Below are 14,983 nucleotides of genomic sequence, written 5' to 3'. Positions count from 1 at the left end.
TACCCAACTGTAAACTTATTCGTAAGTGTTGACGACTGCTTGTTTATGACAACGTTGATGTTGCTGATTATTTATGTTGAGCTTTGGTTGAAGATTTCATTAATCTGGCTGACAATAGCTGGCAGTGTTTGTGGCACTGTCGATTGACGTTGATAACGTGAAGCCGGGTATTGTTGTGACGGTCGTTGTGCCCAATGTGTTTGCTGGGATTATGAACCTCTCTTTGAGTATCGCTCGAGTGAAATACATAAAAGCTTTTTGTCACACTAACTATGAATTCGCTGAGGAAACAATTACTGTACAGCCTTTAGCCTCTCTGTCAATAAAACAGGAAGGGTTCAGATATTCAAACGCCACAGACACCTCTTGCAAAGCATCAAGTCTGCATTAACCACACATCATGCTTGTGGTAAAACAAACATGCTTTGATGATGTATGCATTGTCCTTGCAACTGTTTGGCTTACACCAGATATAGCCTCCTTCATAGCCTTGCTCAACCCGAGCAATGCTCTTTGCATTGCCTTTGGCCTGTTGGCTTTTGGCTTTCTCTGGTCTAACACCAGTGGAGACAAGGCCATAAAGAAGCCTGTCTCTGGTGTAGGACAATAGGACAATACATACATCATCAAAGGATATTTGTTTGCATGTTTTACCACAAGCATGTGTGGTTAATGCGGATGTGATGCCTTCCAATAGGTATCTATTTGGTTTTTGAACATCTTAAAACCTCCTGTATTACCAACAAAGGTAAACTCGATTATTTTTCCATACGTACGGTGCAAGAGAATTGACAAAATGGGTCCCATAAATATGAATTCCCTGCTGTGGAATGCCATTTTGCACGAGCATCTGTAACAACGAGATTAATCTCAGCGGGCATTCCTGCTAAACTAAACACAACACACAATTTTCACGAGCTACTTGATAACAAGCCTGCTTCTGAGTCAACGATGAAGCGTGTGCAGGCGTTGGCCATATCAGGGCCTGCGATGGCCTCCCTGCGGTTCTCCTGCCGGCACCCAACACCCGCGCAGGTCCCATGAGCCCTGTTGCTGAAGCTCACTGAGGTGGCCACCTGGCTCGGAGGTCACAGCGCTGAGCTGGCACCTGCTGAGGTTCTTTGTTCCAATCCAGGCAGCCGCTGTCTCGGTTCTCAAGTGAGTTGATGGTCTCAGTCTCGTGGCCAATGACTGCACACAAAGTAAAATCATATTCCACTTGAGTCTTCGCTCAATGCAGCTAAATTCGGGTCCTGAGAATATAACATCGTTTGACGACTCCCAGTTGTAGAGTGAGAAAGTGCTGCCCTATACAATGTGGACGACCAGAGGTCACCTGAAGGGATCTCAGAGGTAGCTCAGTGATATCCGCTTCTGTGGGTCGTGGTCGTTCTCTCACGTGAAGGCGGTGGCACTGCTCTGTGAGAGCACCGGATTGATTATTTTTCTGATGACACCGACTGCACAATTGGGATCGAGTTGGGGGAAAAGATAACATTCATAAAAAAATCCAATTTTCTCATTCCGATTGCCCAACTAATATCCTGTTTCACCAACTTCACTGATGTCTGTAATGGAATGCACATGCCTAAAGCACAGTTAGTTTTGGTTTCTCGCGTAAAGAAACGGCACCGAGCTTTTACGACCGCGCACGTCTTTGCAGCTGCACATGGCAATTCTCTGGTTCGTTTTGCTGGTCATGCCGGCGCCCCAGCTGCGCATGATGTCCGACGTTTCCCGTTATGTTGCTGGGAGCTCCGACTGAATTCGTAAAGGAAATCCACAATTCAGTTCCTCGATAAGCCCCCAGCACACGGAGCAAAAAACGTCGTACATCGTTGCCGAAACAGCACGCGGAAACGACTTGAGAACGCGTTGGCGAGCAACGCTCGGCTTAACTCCGCCGCAGATAAGCCAAGCGGCTCTGCAGAACCGATCCCTATGGCAGGGAGGAAAAAAAATCGTCATTTTTTCTTCCTTCCAAGTCTCACATTGAGCAGCAGAGAGGAAAGGATTGCTTTCACGTGGCGCCAGGGCAGACGCTTCGCGTGGCCGCGGAAGGTCTGCTGTGCAAGGAAAAATAAATCCGTCTCCTCCGGGGTCAGCACAGAGCCTTCTGTCCGCGACCCCGGGTGGGGTGTTTCATCGGCAGCCAAGTGCCGCTCCCACTCCCGCCGCCGCTGCTGAACGCAAGTCTGGCCCCCGCGTTTATTTACGCAAGAATGCTTGGCAGTCTGCTGCGCTTTGTCGCCAATTAAAGAAGCAAGAGGATGTGAAATGTATCAGCAATGGGTTTCCCAAGCCTTGATCACATTTTTTCGAATTGAGGGATTCACCCAGGGATACTCCTCGTCACGGTGCGAGCCCCCGTGGAGCTCTATCGCGGCCTCGTGGCTCGCAACGCGCGCCACTCGTAGGACTCACCCGGCCCCCACCCGCCACGGTCTTGGAAACCTGCAAATTTGACCTTTGAACTCAGTCATGCCTTTAAGTTCTCCTCCTCCTCACCAACACCCTATCCTCCTCCTCCCTCCCCCACTCCTTCCCACCTTCCCCCACCCCAGCAACTCTGAGATAGAGATTCAGTGCAGCCGCACCCACGCTCTGGCTTCGCGTGTACAACTGAGACAGAGCTGATGTCTTCAAGGAACGTAAACCATCATGCGGACTCCAATCATCCTCGCAACAGCAGCGGCTTTTGGTTAACCATAGAACAAAGATGATCAATGCATCGCGCCCTTTCAGATGTGCTTCTGCGGCCACTGGAACTTTCTGATTATTAGGAAGCCACTGGAGCTATGCACTTTTAAATCTAGATTAAAAACAATATTTTTTTAACTGCATTTTGTATTTAGTTTTGGTGTCCTACCCCCAAACCTCCGATTCGCATGGTTTGCTACATACCGTGCCAAAGAAGTTCAACATACATACATAGAGTGGAGTTATGCGCTCCGTGGTTTAGAGTTTGTACCTGCAGTCTTGCACACTGGAGAGCCTCTGATTGGTCACTTGTGCATGAGCTGTCCACATTTTTGGTCCTTCGCGCTGCTCCGGTTAAGCGTTGCCCATTGACTAATCCCCCGGGAACTGCAGAAAGACCAAAGCGCAGTCGCGTGCCCCAAACACATCACGGATACGATGAGTGGCATTGGTTTTCTTTATTCGGACGGAAAACAGGCCGTCCTTTCTAGTGCGCATGGCACTGAAAACCAGGTGCACGGCACGCCCGCCATGCGACCGCTGTCCGCCGACAGCGGCTCTTGTTTATCTCCCATCGCCTTCAAGGAGGCGGAACGGGGGATCGGAGATTGGAGATTGGGTGATCGTGGGAGCAGAGGGAAAGAGGGCAGGGCCCGGACCTTGCTGGCAGTGGCCTCCTCGTTCTCTCTAAACGCCGCCACTCGCGTCTCCCCCGCAGTGCGGCTTGGTCAAGTGCCCCTTCCAAGAAAACAAACTTGTAATGCTGCTCTATATAGGAGAGCTGGCAACTATTTCTTCATTTATCTATCTTACCTTGTATGTTATAACAGTGGCACAAATAGTTTTAAATGTTTTGCCCATTGATCATAATAACACATGGTGTTTTTGCTGCTGGCAGTCACGAAGTTTGGACTAGGAGCCATTTATTTCACGTTGCTGTCCTCGTGGCAGTGATTTATGAGTTTTCATTTTTACAAGACGTGGACACGGTGGTCACAGTTAAATGTAGAGCTAAAGTGATCGTGCGCACCACACGCACTTCTGGATAACGTCAAGGCACCCACTGCGGATGCCAGGAGCACGTTGTGTTTCATCTCGTGCCCAGTGCCAGCGACCTGTTTGCGTGAGCGGCCGGACTTGACTCACGCCGGTAGCTTGCATCCTGCCTCCTGCCAGGCATGATGTAGTTTTGGTCAATTAGTGGTCACGATCCGTGACAAATCTACCAGACTGTCACTCGTTGGCAGCCAGTACCAGACGCTGCTCACTTCCCTCTGTGGAAACATCGTAGCATAGGAATAGGAGCCGTTCTGAAAAGTGGCGATAATCACAATCGGTGTTTTGAGAAATGCGTTGTGGCGAACCGGCGTATACCCCCAGCACATTTCCACCACAATAAGTCCTTGTGTATTGCACGTTAATGGCAGGAATCCACCGTGAAGAAATTGCCACCGAAGGGAGGGTGCAACGAATATTGTGAGGTTTGCGCGCCTCTTGGCTGCGACACCGCGGAATTTGCCATTTTGTAGCCGTTCTACCCCTTACCAGAGAAAAATGTTGCAATCGCAGTCTCCGAGGCGGCCCTCGGACAGCTCGGGTGCGCGGGCTGCGCGGGGCTCCACTCGTCTCCCGCCTCGTGATTACACGGCCTCCCGTCCACCGGGGTGGGAAGGCTGCGTTGCTGGGTGCTCGGTGTCCATGCTGCACGTGGCCTGTAAAGCAGCAGTATGGAGGCAGCGAGGGTCTGTGGGTCACAAAATTCACGAAATTACCTCCCCTACCTATGGGCCTCGATGTTGCCCTCTCCTGGCTCGACAGGTTATCATGGCAGTACAGCAAGTGGATTAATTTGCATCTGTACGGAGATTGAGTGTTAAACCCCTCGTATCCGTGGGTTTTCTCCGGGTACTTCGGTTACATCCCACATGTTGAAATCCTCATTCGTAGAGTTGACCAAACATCATAAAATAGGGCCACAAAGCTTGGGCAATTGTTGGCGCCAGTTCTGGCTGCCTTCCCGCTTTGCAGGTTTCCGAAGCCTCCGTGCAAAAGCTGTGCATGCTAAAAATTCTACAGATACATTTCACGTGAATGACGCGATGTAATTATAAATCGTTATCGATTATGAATAAGCTAAAAACAATCAACACATTTGTAAAAAAACACAGTGACAAAGGTTATATAACAGGTGACGCTTTGAGCAATGGCCCTCCTCCACGGTGCAGGAGGCCGGAGAGGTCGAGTGTGAATGAGCAGACATGCCGTGCCCTTCCGCCAACCACACACAGCCATGGGTCAAGGCCCACGTAGCGGGGGTTGCAGCTCACTCTCACTTGAGGGGTGGTGCTTGTTGGTGGGCGTGGCCGTGCTGCGCTTGCTGGAGACAAATGACTTCATTGTGGCGATCAATGTGGTTGTGATTATACAAATATTTTTACAAATGTTGCCCAAAGTGAACAGATTAGAATATTTTGAGATAATGGTTCTTGGAAAGTCATGCCATGGCTTGCGATTATCCAGACTTAGTCGTGCAAGGGAAAACCTCTTTAATCGTTGCCAAAACAGTGTTTGCTTGATGCTGCTAAATTTACTGCAGAATCACTTCCACAGTTTATTGCACAGTTCGTGTCTATTTTTGGCGAGTCGAGCCTTGTGGCTGTTCCTTGCTGCATCGTTGCTGCACCTGCTGCTGCGGCCGCTGATATGAGGCCTGCGTTATGTACGTGGTACCGGCTTCTTCATGAATTTACTGCTGGATGAGGGCTCCCCCCAGCGCCGTGTGGATCATGGCGGTTAATTGACCGTACTTCTCCACGCCGGTCAATGGAGATCGGTTGTCTGCAATTATTTGTGTGCTACTCTTCTATAACACGGTATTAGTTGTGTTCCTGAAGAACACCGTTTTATGGAACAATAACGTTATAATGAATAATATACAACATGGGGTAAAGCACAGTCCACGATAACATGTGAGATGCGTACGCATGGGTAGCATCTAGAAGCATCCAGCAGTATCCCGCCTTGTGTGATTCTACGCCGAGGCAGCTGCTTATTCCTACTCACGCGACGTAGTTCTGTTCACTCGATCGAGCTATATCCGGTTCGCATCCGTGTTATACAAAATGTTCCCCAATATATTCATCCCGTTATGTCCAATTCGCGTTATGAAAACACGCGCTATAGAAGAACACGCTGTATTAGAATTACCCTCTTGTATTGTATAGAGACCGGTGATGACATTGCCCCGAATGGGCCAGATCTCGGAAGTGGTGGCAGCTGATGGACGAGACAGACAACAGAGTGACAGCCAAAGGAGGGAACACACCCGAGGGCAACCACCACGGAGATGGAGCGACGAGGTCAGCTCGTGTACAGGAGCTAGATGGATCATCGTGATGGATGGCGGCAACTTGGAGAGCCCTTCATCCAGCAGTTTATAGAGCATGGCTGCTGCTGCAGCGGTAGCGAGGTATTATTTCCTTGCCTGGTAGGCAGGAGGTCATGGGTTTGATCTCGCGTGGACTTTTCTCCGGGTCGTCCGGTTTTTCCCTCCACATTTAGAAACACGCTTTTAGAGTATTTGGCTGCTATAAATTTCCACGTGAAAAGTCACTTCGTTGAGCTAGCATTTGTAGCCAGCTCACTTCGGAAAGAGAGCTTTATAGCTCAGTGGGCCTTACCTGGTAAAAGAAAAAATATTTTAGTTTCGTTGATGGTGGTGGTTAATTGTATGGGTGTGGTATATCAGGCGACACTGGCGATTGCGCAGGATGGAGAGAGTCTGACCCACATACCTGACCAAGGATCTCGCCACGGGGGTGAGGACTAGTAAAGAAAGGAGAGGTAGTCGAGTGGCGATGGCGTGTAGTGCCCTCGGCATGGCGCGGCGATGGCGCGGCGATGGCGCGGCGATGGCGCGGCGATGGCGCTGAGGGCGCGGTGTGGCGCCGTGTGTGCATGGCAGGATGAGGTGGAGGGCTCGCTGAGCACCGTGCTGCTGCGCAGGCTGCAGCCGTCCACGCGCTACGAGGTGTCCGTGTTCGCCGTCAACTCCGTGGGGGCGAGCGAGCCACTCCGCGGGCACGACACGACACGTGAGGTCACACACGGCACCATCGCACAGACACGTGACGTCACACACGGCAGCACCTCACAGACACGTGAGGTCACACACGACAGCAGCACCTCACAGACACGTGACGTCACACACGGCAGCACCTCACAGACACGTGACGTCACACACAGCAGCACCGCACAGACACGTGACGTCACACACGGCAGCACCTCACAGACACGTGACGTCACACACAGCAGCACCTCACAGACACGTGACGTCACACACGGCAGCACCTCACAGGCACGTGACGTCACACACGGCAGCACCTCACAGACACGTGAGGTGACACACGGCAGCACCTCACAGACACGTGACGTCACACAGCAGCACCTCACAGACACGTGAGGTCACACACGACAGCAGCACCTCACAGACACGTGACGTTACACACAGCAGCACCTCACAGACACGTGACGTCACACACAGCAGCACCTCACAGACACGTGATGCCACACACAGCAGCACCTCACAGACACGTGAAGTCACACACAGCAGCACCTCACAGACACGTGACATCACACACAGCAGCAGCACCTCACAGACACGTGAGGTCACACACATCAGCACCTAACAGACACGTGAGGCCACACACAGCAGCACCGCACAGACACGTGAGGTCACACACATCAGCACCTCACAGACACGTGATGCCACACACAGCAGCACCGCACAGACACGTGAGGTCATACACAGCAGCACCTCACAGACACGTGATGTCACACACAGCAGCACCTCACAGACACGTGAGGTCACACACAGCAGCACCTCACAGACACGTGAGGTCATACACAGCAGCACCTCACAGACACGTGATGTCACACACAGCAGCACCGCACAGACACGTGAGGTGACACACGGCAGCACCTCACAGACACGTGACGTCACGCACGGCAGCACCTCACAGACACGTGACGTCACGCACGGCAGCACCTCACAGTATCCCGGGGCACTCCGGAAGGGTCTAAGTGGTTGTTTTTATCATCACTGTCGTTCTTCTTTCCGCAGTGCCTCTGGAGGGGCCGCGGAACGCACGCACGTACGACGTGACGACCAACAGCATGCGCGTGCGCTGGGACGTGGTGGCCGACGCCACGGGGTACCGCCTGGTGTTCGCCCCCGTCGACGCGGGCAGCGACCCCAACCAGGAGCGCGAGGTGGGTGGCAGCGAGACTGTCCGTCGTGCCAGTGGGGGCAGGGGGGGGTGGCCCTGGTAAGTCCAAGCTGAGCCAGCGGTGCAGGTGGTTTTCCCGCTGGATTTTTTTCTGTGCCCGGCCAGAACTGGACCACGACACGCTGGACTCGCAAGATGTCTGAATCTGGCTCGGGGCCAAGCAGGGCCAGGGGCAGGGCTAGTGACAAGTTTATTGCGTGCGCTGTCAGTCAAGTGCGCTGTGAGGACGGTGTCACCCCGCCATCTACGTGTGCCTCATTTCTTTAGAACTCATTGTTGTTTAGTTTGTTGCCAAGCCTCCGATTAGTACGGTTGGTTACACACCGCGCGAAAGCAGTTCAACATACATACACACACATACATACACATATATACAACCCGTTGATTACGTCTGATGCGATGTGGAGTAGGTTGTGCAGTCAAAAAAACAACCCAGGGCCTCCTAGGCCACTCTGCGCTGGCTCGGCATGGCCCTTGGCGTGCCTCAGTTGTGAAATGGAAAGGAGGTTCTCCAGAGAGACCGGTCTAATTCATTTTACCTCAAGGGATCTCTTTCAGGGGTCGATGCGCTACTCGGACATTATCAGGGGACCAGGAAGAGCTAAAAGACCCAAAGCGAATGGTATTCGTCAACGATATTGTGGGGTTCGTCAACGGTTAAGCGGTTGGCATTCGGGACCTACTTCAAGTAAAGGAGGAGGGTCTGTGAGAAGCAGCAGTGGAGTGTCCAATGAGTTGCATAATTAGACTTCGCAAACACACGTAGAGTCAAGTAAATATTTATTTCACGAGGAGATGAGGAAACAACCCAAAAGGGTGTCCTGGGTAAAACCTCGAGCATTATTTCGAAATCGTACGCAAAAACAAAGCACCGATACCACGAATTTGAACTACGATGACAGTGAAGCTGCACTCCGCACTGTGGGCATCTGTGATTGATCCGAGTAACTTCGAAGGTTCTGTTAATCTTTTAATGTTAACTCCTGCAGTAACTTCATCATGGGACCTCCTTTGCCAGTACCAAAATATGAGAATAGGTTTTCCCCTTTTTTCTGGCAACAAAACAGGTGTTAAGATGTTAAAACACCAAAGTGAAACCTTTTTACAAGGACTCATGTCTGCATTAACCACGATACTTGTGGTCAGAATGCAAAAAAACATACTCTGATAATATATGCATTGCCTTTGAAACTGATTGATCCACACCAGAGATGGCTTTATTTTGAGCCTAGTCTCAAAACATTGTTAGACCAGGGGACTCCAAAATCACTAACTCATTTACCCGAGACTACAGAGTCCTTGCCCCCAATCTCGCAGCCATTAATCCACATTTCTCAGGTCACGCTGCTCACCGTGTGGACGCTGAACCCACCCCTCCCCTCAGCTCACGGTGGGCGCCACAGCTAAGAACACTCTGCTGGATCGCCTCACCCCCAAAACCACGTACCGGATCGCGCTGTACGCACTGTATGGCGAGGAGGAGAGCCAGGCCATCCCTCTGCAGGACACCACACGTGAGTAGCTCGCGGAGTCCGTAACCTCTCGCCCCTGACCTGTGAACCACAATCCCCTGCCGATCTCGTCAGCAGGGGATTGTGGTACCATCCTTGCAGCGGCTTATCGCTGCTAGCCATCGAACAAAAACGATCCCTGCATCGGCCGTCTGCAATCCTTATTCTGACGATATTAGGAAGCTATGCACTTTTAAATCAATATTGAAAACTAAGATCTTTAGAACTGCTTGTTGTGTTTAGTTTGTTGTCCTTCCTCCGCACCTCAGTATAACATGCGAAAGAAGCTCTCAACATACGTATGAGGTGATACTCAACTCCTGTTTGCAGCCCGAGGTCAGTGGTGGACATTCGACATTCATATGGTGGGGGCAGGTTTGTCCATAGGACAGCCACTGTTGACCTCCCCATGGAGTGGTGCTCACTGTATTGACCCTGGAGGGATGAAGGGTTGAGTCAAGCCCCAGCCAGTAGTTGAACTCGCAACCTTGGGATTGCGAGCCCGCTACTGCCGAGCCACCTGGCCGGATTTGACCTCGCACATGCAACTGAAAATGAGTTACCCTCTGAACACAGTGCTTGGATGGGCAACCACAATGCATCACAGGGATTATAGGCTTTGGGGCTATATGGTGGGCAGAAGAGTGCAGTAGAGCAAAATACATATTGAACCGTACTTCTATGGCCTCGCGTCGATGCTCCTCGTTCGCACCGACCAGCACGGTGAAGTAAGCGACCCTGAATAGCCCTCCCGACACGCGCGGCACCGAGAGGCCCTTGCTCCATCGGCGGACCGACGCGGAGGGCTGCGCTCGTGTGACAGCGTATGACCACGTGTGACCGCGTGTGACAGCGTGCGACAGCGTGCGACCGCGTCTGACAATGTGTGATCACGTGTGACCGCGTGTGACCGCGTGTGACCGCGTGTGACCGCGTGTGACAGCGTGTGACCGCATGTGACCGCGTGTGACCGCGTGTGACCGCGTGTGATCATGTGCGACCGCGTGTGACCGCATGCGCGCAGTTCCCTTGGCGGGCCCGCGGAACGCTCGCACGCACGACGTGACGACGCACAGCATGCGCGTGCGCTGGGACGCGGCCGGGGACGCCTCGGGGTACCGCCTGGTGTTCTCCCCCGTGGACGCGGGCAGCGACACGAGCCAGGAGCGCGAGGTAGGTCCCCGTGCTCCCCACTCCCCACCCCTCCCCTCGGCCGGTCCAGCACCTTCCCGCTGATTAAGTTCCACCGTTTGAGATGAGGGGGGTGATCGTGGCCGAAAGCCGTTGATGCCAGGGAACCTCACTACCGAAGCTTTCTCCTCTCCGCCACATCCTGCAGGTGCCGTGCAGTAAAACTTATTTTACTATTTGTTATATCGCTTTTTTTCAGAAGCAATCTGGCCACAAATTATAGCTCAACGAAGTGGGATATAACGTGGAAATGTATAGCAGCCAAATACTCTCAACGCACGTTGATTTTAAATGTGGACGGAAAAACCGGAGGGCCCGGAGAAAAATCCACACTACCACGGGGAGACAACATGCAAACAGGCATCCGAGTCGAGATCGAAGCCACAACCTCCTGTATACCAGGCGAGGTAGTTAATATCTCGCCACCACAGAAAGATGTTAGATTAACTGCGACCTCCAAGATCTGCCCTAAACGTTATCCCACCACCGTTTGCCTTTACGTCTTCCCCTTAGTCGCTGGATAAATGTTATGAATCACATTATAAAACCCAGCAGTCAGGTGAAACTCCATCATTACACCTCTAGTTGTGGCTGGGTGGCACAGAAAAGGGGGACTATTGAACATCACAGCTGTCCAATGTGTTTTTGGGTTCTGCCACACGCCGTTTGGCATGATGTCCGATATTTTGTTCCACGTGCCTGGGAGCTTCTTCGGGAATAATTTGTCGGACTTCCCGTCGAAAACCAAGCGGCGCAACCCGAGAATACACCTCAGAGAGCCACGCAACCCAGCCGTGAAATCCTGTGCAGCAGCGCCCAACGTCAACTTACAGGGCACGGTGGAATGAGAAAGATGAGGATGACCCAAGTTCAATCGTCTGACAAATGTGATGCTAGCACGGCCAATCAACCCGCTCAAGACCAGAGAAGGAGTGCGAAGGACAGGCAGACGTGGGGACAGGGTTGACATCGGAGGCATCCGCAGTCGCCACGACCACTATGGTCGGAGCTAGGCAGCTGATGGCCACCTGCCTAGATCCATCTACGACAGTTGAGTTCTGATCCCGCTCATTCATTTCCACGTTGGGGATAACATTAGGGATTGTCGTTCTCCAGATGTCACAAGATGCGATATCCAAACTAGGCTTTCGCGACCAATATTATCCACAATAAAGGTTTTTTTGGGTTATATCCCTTAAATATGAATGTCGTTAAGCCCGCCACCACCCAACACAGCCGATTAATAAGAGTTGTCACGTAAACAAAACGTGCTAATTAGTTATTACTTCAGCACACCGGTGTGTTGGAGAGTAAATCCACGTGCTCTGGCCAGGTCCCAGCAAGCAATGCAGTTCACAGAAACTGGTCAGGCAGCCTCTGGTGACCGAGCAGCGCAGGTTTTTTTCAGCACCCGGCGCCGGTTGTGTTTTTTTCACCTCACATTTGGCTGGAACAGCGCCTCATGTCCATTTCAGGCAGTTTATATCAGGTGAGGCACACTGAGCCAAGAAGCTCTCTTTCAATGGTGACTCGAATTGAAGGAGGGTAAGCAACAGAAAATCGAACCCACGTTGGGTCTGTACGACTGTCCCACTGCAATTGGCAGAGATTCTCCCGGGTATTTGGAAGAGCGTCACCTTGACTGATATCCCACATTAACGTCTTGCATTCTTCACATGATCGTTATGCGGTACCCCGGGGGGGCACCACATAGTACAAAATGGCCGAGGCAATTACATATTTTGTTTCTGAGACACTATTTTTTCCAGGGGCGTACTTCACTCCACGACTGGGGTACCAATCAATCCGAAATCAGTGCTACTCCGCGATGTCGAAACGCAGCGAGAACGATTGCGCTGAAACCCTGAACGCTCGCGGTACGAACCGTAGTGGTGCATCGTGTACAGCTCATCGAGATGAGTCGATTGCCGCATCGCCGACCATCAACAGACTAAACGTGACTGCATCACAGACATTGTGCGAGAGCTGAGGTACTATGGTACCCCGGGATACCACCATAAGGATCACATGGCCCCCATGTTGGGATTTCCATTACGACCAAACCCACGCCATTTGTCACGAACAGAATTTGTTTTAACGGAGGAGCGCAGCACGTTCATTCCATGCTGCTCGATATTTCCACTCAAGCACTCGGTCATGTGCTGGGATTTTGACGATCTCCGAATTTCAGCAGCGTGTGTGATTCTTCTACTCGCACGCGGATGGAAAGCTACGAATCTGTTATGAAGAAGGGTGCTATGAAGAAGAGCCATGACCCAAAACTTCACCTATTACATATGTTTTCTTACAAGACCATGGAGTTATTAACGAACTCAATGGGTTTTTTTGTTGTTTGTGATTTTTCACCACTGGCAGCGCAGAATCACCAAATAATTATTTTTGGGTAAAAAGGATAGAATCATGATAATGGACTGTGAGCATCAGCATATTCGCTAATTTTTGTTGCTTGAATCTCTGACATTGCATTGCTGTGGTTAATAAGCACGTATTATTATTTTTGTTTAAGTATTCACACCTTGCAACGACTGTAATGCTGTGGTAGGGGTGGGACAAGCCGTCAGTGATTCAGCAGTGTGTGGGTGAGGTTCACTGATCGAGCTAGGATCATCGTGTGAGACACCGGGCCAAAATAAAGGGGTTATTTTGGTTCTAGATTTGAAGCTTTCGTGACTGCAAGGATTCATACTCTTAGTTCTTTTGGTAAAGTCACCTAGGTAAAAAATGAAATTAAAATTAATAAAAAATAAAATAAAAATCACAACGTTTCGGAGGCAACACAAGTCTCCGTCATCAGGTGGGATTATTTTGGGTTGGACCTCTTCATTGTTATCCACTGAGACACCGCGTGCGGTTTCTTCTTGTGCTACAGTTTACAGCTGCACTTAAAACGCTTTGAAAAAGGACTTGGAAAATCATCCTGTGCAGGACTCGGAGCTCTGCGAGGCTTTCCTCAAGAAACGAGCAGTAAACGCGGCCGTGTCGTGTAATTATTTACGAGGATCTTACCGGCACTCGATCTGGTTTATATTGAGGAAAGCACTACGGCTGTTTATCCACCGTGCAATGCACTCAGGGATTACAACTTCAGAGTGGCGTTTGAGTGTTGTAGCACAAGAACGCAACCCCCCCCCCCTCAATACCCCCAGGCTTATAAATAAGAATAATACGAGGAGAAAGCCCGGTGATACTATACTTTGTTACAAAACGGCTTGTTTAAAAACCATTAAAATCCCACGAAAAAATTTGATTTTTTTTTGGTGTGGGGGAAAATTGCGTTGCCATTTTGTACGAAGACAAATGGCGCGCATTCTCAAGCTTTCAATAAAATTGTGTTAATGCGACTTTGAGCGTTGTAAAAGACACACGATCGACAGGAGAGTCTCAACTCTCCTAAGATTAGAATCTTGAGGAGAACTCAAGTATTACATTTTCATTAAAAGACTGAAGCCTCATTTTTGTTTATACAGAACCATGACTTTTGTGACCTTTGGTGTCGTAATGCGTGCGAGGAGTCTGTCTCCTCGAGCGGCACGAACATCCTTGCATTGCATGTACATACGTTGAACTTCTTTTGCACCGTACATAGCTAGCCGTGCTGACCGAGCGTGCACGTGGCGTTTACCATCCGCGTCCCTCTTGCCGCGCAGGTGACGGTGGGCGCGTCCATCAAGGACACGCTGCTGGACCGCCTGACGCCCAACACGGAGTACCGCATCGCCCTGTACGCGCTGTACGCGGACCAGGGAAGCGAGCCCATTCCCCTGCAGGACACCACGTGTGAGCGCCCGCCTCACCGCCCTCGCCGTGCTCACCCTCCTCACCCCCCTAACTGCCCTCACCCGCCTCACCATTCTCACCGCCTTTATCACCCCTTGCCACCCTCGCCATGCCCACCATCCTCACTGTCCTCCCTCTTCTCCCCTCCTACACCACCCTCATCCTCCTCACCCCCCCTCACTGTCCTCACTCCGCTCACCCCTCTCGCTGCCCTTACTCTCCCCACCTCCCTCATCCTCCTCACCCCCCCTCACTCCTCTGACCCCTTCCCCGGCCTCAACCATCGTGTTTGTATCAGCTCGTGATCACGCACGTGTGTGTTCGTGCGTCTGTGCTTGGTTTGTGCTGCTCACTCGTATCTCTGCCTCCCGCGTGCCGGGACACCGTGTCGTGACGTGCGCATGGGGCGGGGGGCGATTGCGCGGGTTCAAACGTTACTCACACTTCACCCCATCACAGGCAACCTGCCAATGCACTAACAATGCTGAGTGGACA

The 14,983-nt window shown here is 51.4% G+C and overlaps 1 protein-coding gene across 3 annotated transcripts in view; it reads left to right on the top strand.

Annotated features, from left to right (window-relative positions):
- LOC133353284 (collagen alpha-1(XIV) chain-like) overlaps positions 1-14,983 on the top strand; it is a 283,983-nt gene that overhangs the window by 151,586 nt on the left and 117,414 nt on the right. For all 3 annotated transcript variants that reach the window (XM_061569396.1, XM_061569397.1, XM_061569398.1), the window contains 5 exons: positions 6,665-6,794; positions 7,823-7,971; positions 9,373-9,502; positions 10,524-10,672; positions 14,359-14,488. In XM_061569396.1, coding sequence (XP_061425380.1) covers positions 6,665-6,794; positions 7,823-7,971; positions 9,373-9,502; positions 10,524-10,672; positions 14,359-14,488 — 688 coding nt within the window. The remainder of the gene's footprint in view (positions 1-6,664; positions 6,795-7,822; positions 7,972-9,372; positions 9,503-10,523; positions 10,673-14,358; positions 14,489-14,983) is intronic.

This window comes from Lethenteron reissneri, chromosome 43 (genome assembly GCF_015708825.2).
Source record: "Lethenteron reissneri isolate LAM-NWPU_2019-01 chromosome 43, ASM1570882v1, whole genome shotgun sequence".
NCBI lineage: Eukaryota > Metazoa > Chordata > Hyperoartia > Petromyzontiformes > Petromyzontidae > Lethenteron > Lethenteron reissneri.
Note: the sequence above shows the minus strand (reverse complement) of the source record. Positions and strands in the feature narration are given on the sequence as shown.